Source organism: Auxenochlorella protothecoides (assembly GCF_000733215.1).
Source record: "Auxenochlorella protothecoides strain 0710 unplaced genomic scaffold scaffold94, whole genome shotgun sequence".
NCBI classification, from domain to species: domain Eukaryota; kingdom Viridiplantae; phylum Chlorophyta; class Trebouxiophyceae; order Chlorellales; family Chlorellaceae; genus Auxenochlorella; species Auxenochlorella protothecoides.
The window spans coordinates 78,056-83,681 of NW_011934397.1; the positions used below are offsets into that span (position 1 = coordinate 78,056).

Here is a 5,626-nt window from a genome sequence, read left to right on the forward strand (position 1 = left end):
CGGCGAGGCCCGCGGGCGAAGTGGGCGCCACGCCGCCCGCGCCGGCCATGCCACCGAAGACCATGGCCGTGGCGCCCAAGACGCTGAGCCCGATGCCGGCCAGCTTGCGGGGGTTGGCCGCCTCCTGGCGTAGCGCGATGCCCAGCAGGGCGGTGAAGACGGGGATGGCGGGCTGGATGCAGGTGGCCACCACCACGCCAGACAGGTCGATACCCAGCATGTAGAGCAGCTGGCTGGCAAAGAGGCAGACGCCGAGCAGGACGACGAGGGGGAGGTCGCGGCGGGCCGGGACCAGGGTACCTGTTGGGGAAGTAAGGGGGGGGGAAGGAAGATGGGGGAATGTGATGGAGAGAGGGAGGGCCATGTTGCAGCCAGCCAGATGTGTGCACGGTCTCGTGGCGGCGCTGCATGGAGCTGCGGCGAGGGCTGGGCGGCGATCCAGAGCCCGCTGCGGGGGCGACACGGCCAGGATTTACCGCCCAGCAAGGGGAACCGCCCCCCTTTCCCCCGTGCTCGTCCACCCAGCCCACCCTTGTATCGGGCGAGGCCCAGCAAGATGGGGGCTGCGGTGGCCTCACGGGCAAAGGCAAACACTACCGGGTTGAAGCCGGGGTGGCTGCTCCCGCCGTGCACCTCCTCCAGGTCTGTGATCACGGACTTCAGGTACACGGAGCCCACGACAAAGGAGCTCTGCGCCAGGGAAATTGCTGCCTGGCGGCGCCATGCTGCAGGGTGTGCATGACAAAGGGGGGGGGGGGGGTTCAAGCCTGTACCAAGGGTGAGTGGCCCCACCTTTGTCCCCTTGCAGGAGGAATACACCCAGCACATCCGAACAGGCCAGGGCCTTCCTGACAGCTGCCGAGGTCGCACCTTCATGCCGCTGAACAACACCAGGCACCAGGCTGGCCTCGGCCAGGTCCGCCACAGGGATGACCTTGCCCTTGTTGCTGGGCATAGCTCCCGCTCCCTGTTCCGAGTCACCACCGTCCAGGGAACGGCATGTTTACCGGGACGTTGCAGGCGTCGCCAAGCGTTCACATGCAAGCCAAAGTGTGTAGCAGTTGGGTGTCCGCTGGTCCTTGCTCCTGGCCTCGGCGCATGATCGGATGGATCTAGGCACTGAACTGACTCCTGAATGTGCTTCCTAAGAAGCAATCCTGTCCTTGTGCCGTCAGATGTCGGCGACGCGGTGCGCGAGGGCCCAATTGGCGGTCAGGCGGTCGGTCTGATCATCGACCACGACTTGAGTCCGACGAGCTGTCGACCTGAGTCCCGTTGATTGTGTCTTTATAAATAGGGTAAGAGCCGGGAGTTCGCACTTCAGAATGTGAATCTCAAGAAGGATATTGCCATAGCATGGGCGCAGATCTTTCTTCAGCCCTGGAGTTGTGTTGCCATTCTGCACTCCTCGGCACAGACCTCATGCTCCCACATGTCTTTACCAACAGAACCTGTGCTGACCTCAGCTGTATGATAAGTCCCAACACTTGCATGCTTCAAGCCTCATCGTTGATTCATTGCAGGGCGTGCTGCTGAGCCAGTAGCTCCCGAGCCTTCCTGTGTGTGCGGACGATGATTTCATGTTTCTGGCATCCAAAGGAATGCCCAAGCATTGGCCCACCTGATCGAGCCACCCACTCGCTCACCTCCTCCGGGCCTGGAGCTGCGCCTCGTGTCTTTGTACAGGCCCGGCAGCTTCTGCCTCCCCACCAAACACCTCAAGCTCCGAAGCTGGTTCAATGTAGAGGGGCAGCTCTGCAGGCTCCCCTGCTTTTGGGGGCTGTGGGATGGCAGCGGTGGGTCCTTGCTGCCGTCCCACAAGCCACGGTGGCACGTCCAAAGCAGCTGCTGCACTAGGGCCGGGTGCCGAGCCCTCGGTGGGCGGATGCACAGGCTCTGCAGCGACAAGCGGTTGGTGCAAGGGCATCGTCGCCCCAGGCGCCTCCGCCTCGTCCAGTTCGCCAGTTTCGCCCACCAGCCTCCTTTGGGAAAAGGGGCGACACATTTGGATGAGCATGGAGCGCTGCCTGGCAGAACTGCATGCGCAGGAGATCCACTCCCGGCTGTCGCCACTAGATGCTGGCCACATCACGGTCCTCAGGTTCCTGACCTGTAGCGTTTGTGATCGGGGTGGGCTGGGTCCAGGAACGAGAAGGTCCCGGTCGTGCCCATCAGGCCTGCGACGCGCCTCTCAAATGCAGGGCCATGCTCCTGCAATGGGATGCACGGGCAGAGAGTGGGCATAGGAGACTTTGTTTACAGCAGGTGCTTAGCAGAGGTCATGAAATCAAGGGTCAGGGATTTGGGATTCGTAAGAGAAAGGTGCCTTCCACTCCCAGGAGCAAAGTGTACAGCAATGCCTGCACCCCCGCGACCTCTGCCACCCATCGGAACAGGTATACCAAACGCATACCCAGATGCTCCTCATTATGCGCATCTCCACCCCCGTGAAGGGGTGCACAAACACAGCGTCTGTGCGTCCACTCACCTGCACAGAAGCAGCCAGGCGCTGCATGACTCTCAACAAGCTCGATGCCGTGTCAGGGCCTGGGCTGAGATCCTGTGCCACATGCAAGGCCTCGACCCCTGTGTCCTCCTCTGGCAGGCCGGTCAGCCACTTGAAGAATGCGTGGCGGGCGTCCTCCGGCTGCAGGAAGCCGAAGAGGGGCTGGCGGGCATGGCGCACTCTCATCAGGATCTCCAGCTGTGGACCCCCGCCCCGCACGGCGCGCGCAGCCTGCAGCATCACCTGAATCGAGGGCCCAGGGTCACAAGGTCTGGCCGGCACATCAAGCAGGAGGCGCACGGTGGGAAGGGCGAGAGGCAGTGTCATAACTGAAGAGTACACCTGGGCACTCCCTTTGCCCATCATTCTACACCGCGCAGGACACACCTTGAGGTGACGCAGGGTGGTGGGCGCCACACCAGCCAGTCGCAGGTTCCCAGGGACTCTGCCGGTGGGCTGGAAAGCAGGGTCATCATTGCCGGGCTCGGGCGCGCTGGGAGCTTGGGGTTCCTCCACTCGACTGCTGTCACTGAGTGTGGCCCCGTACTCAAAGGGAACTGCAGCTCCAGTGGAGATGGGGTGCTGGCATGCAGCCATCAGGTCTGCAGAGCAGTTGTGGAGTACGGCGATTCTCAAAACGGACCAGCATCTGCTCGTTCCACAGCATTACTGTGCAAGCATGGCTGAGCATGCCTGCCAGGCTGTGGTATGCTTGGGACATTCGTGCTTCCACTGGCTGTCCCATACCCAAGTGCCCGCTGACCTGGCGACGGGGATGCATCGCTGGACGATGCAAAATCTGCTCGTGCGGCCAAGGTGTCTGCGTACCGCTCACCATCCAGCTCGATGTCTGAGAGGGTGCGCTCGTGTACAGGGGCCGAGTCGCCGAGAGGCGAGTCTAAAAGCAGCCTGCCAGGGAGAGAGGGGGTCATTGCTGTCCATTTGATTTTCATGACAAGGATAAGGCTTACCTGAAACCTTCATATACACAATCACCACATGGTATGCGCATCAATAGATTCAGAAAATCGAAGGATGTCGGTTGCATCCCCTCTCCCAGAGAATTCCGAGCGAGCTTGCCTGGCATCAAACCGGTCCACGAGAGTGCTGGGCAGGCCCCAGCATCTGAGCAGGTTACCATCGTCTTCCAAGGCCAAAGCCGTTTCGTCACCCCTCACAATATCACATTGAATCCCATGCACGTGCAGCTGGAGTGTGTCTGTGTCTCTCCGAGTGCCTGCGAACGCCTGGGGCCGGGTGTGCTTGAGCATGTAAAAGGAGGAGTGTTCCTTCCAAAGAGGTTGGGCTGATCTTTTTATATGCCAAATTACTCTGGGCAAGGGTTCAAGATATAAAGCGAGGTGTACATATCCAATAATACAGGTCACTCGTCGGATGATTTCGAAACGGGATGCACACACAATGGTGGACCGCTGTATATGACCTGAAGTAGGGGTGTTACAGACGAGACCCCGAATACGGTGAGGGGCTTGGGTTTCATAGGCGCCGCAAGGAGGCGTGGACTCGGTGCGGAGCGAGAACAGGTGGAAAGTGGGGAAAGGGCCCGGTCAAGGGGAACCCCCACAACACCACTCCCCTTCCTTGAAGTGTGACAGTGACGGCCTCAGTTCCGACTGTCTGTAGGACACATTGCACATTGATGGCACAAGGCCATCGAACCATCATGAGGCTGGGAGGAAGGGGCACACCTGATCGCTTACACATCCGCTTCTGCCGCGAGCTCGTTGTTCTGCACGCAAACTTGTTTCGAACGCTGAACCCTGTAACCCAGCGGGCGTCGCTCGCATCACAGATAAAACAGTCATCAATGCAAGGCAGCCAATCCTTGTCCGAAGGGATGGTGTAGGTGGAGAGTTTGGTCTGCACCCCTCCTACGGTGTATTACAAAAGGCCTGTGAAGAAAACAGGGGATGCGCGGTCTTCCACGTATGACCAGAGGTCCACTTGTCCCAAGCACACCTTTCACCCTCGGGCACCCAGATCGCAGTGACTCTGGCTCGCGATGTGTGATGTTGGTTGGGGGTCGCAAAACACGGCAGCAGGCAGCGGCAGCGCGGCGGTAGGTGGCAGCAGCTGATAGTAGCCGCCTCCACATTGACCGAATCTTAGTGTCGACGGTGGGAATTCTTTGGCGCACGCCCTTGCGACCCACAATGGACAAAGGGCGAGAATCTGGCCGACTTTGCACCGATTTCTTGTCTTGTTTGTACATCTGAGCACTATTTAATTTTGACGAGACCGGATCCACCCATTTCCGGCATCAGTGTCGACCCAGCGCTGTCCCTGTGCGCCCCTCCCGGTCGCACCCACGCCCGAAGTCTACACCTCGCCGTGTCCCACAACACCCTTTGCCGCCATCCCAACCATCTATAATGTCTTGGTGAGTTCCGGCGTGCGCTGGGAAGTCGAAATGTAGGACTTCACAGTTGGGTTGTCCTGGATCCGGTGGTTGCATGGACGGGATCCGACTGTATCGACATCCTCAGGGTATGGTCTCACCGTCGACTTGGAGAAACATCTCGGATCTTCTCTTGTTGAAGACCATCCACACCCCTTTTCACTCCATTCGACAGGATTGACCGGGCTGTCTGACCCCTGTGTCACCAGTCGACAACGACTCTCGTGTTGCCATGACTGAACGCCTCAGTCAGCCGTGAGTGTGATACTTTTATCTTGTAGTTGGGATGGGGGTTGGGTGGACTGGGTTGCGTTGACATTCAGGCATAGGCGTCTCTCGCAATCTTCACCACCGGGCAACCCCCCCCCCCCCCCCTCGGGGTTGCTATGACATGGAGGTCTAGGCTCAGACTGTCCTCGCATCCACTGCTTCAACAGGGTGCCTGGGGCCAGGCCGAGACAGCTCCCCAAGCTGGGCAACCGGCTGCAGCCTCGGGACTGGGTGCCCACGGCCGAGGCCGCGATTCGGCGCCGCGACTGCCTGATGCGGTGTGCGGGGATCGAGTCGCAGCCGGGGGAACGCCGACACGTCATACATCAAAATTGGTTGGCACTGGCCGCCTCGGTCCCTCCTCCTCCGAGGTGTGGCGAAGTCGCTTGCTTGGGTTGGCGAGGAGTCTTGATCGTGGGGTTTGCGTCGTT

At 60.0% G+C, this 5,626-nt stretch overlaps 1 protein-coding gene across 1 annotated transcript in view; it reads right to left on the reverse strand.

Moving 5' to 3' along the window:
• Positions 1 to 955, reverse strand: part of F751_6713 (hypothetical protein) — a gene marked incomplete at both ends in the record, with an annotated part of 6,159 nt that extends 5,204 nt beyond the window's left edge. Inside the window, 3 exons of the mRNA XM_011402748.1 lie at positions 55 to 300; positions 531 to 725; positions 871 to 955. Coding sequence (XP_011401050.1) covers positions 55 to 300; positions 531 to 725; positions 871 to 955 — 526 coding nt within the window. The remainder of the gene's footprint in view (positions 1 to 54; positions 301 to 530; positions 726 to 870) is intronic.
• Between the last annotated feature and the right edge of the window lie 4,671 nt (positions 956 to 5,626).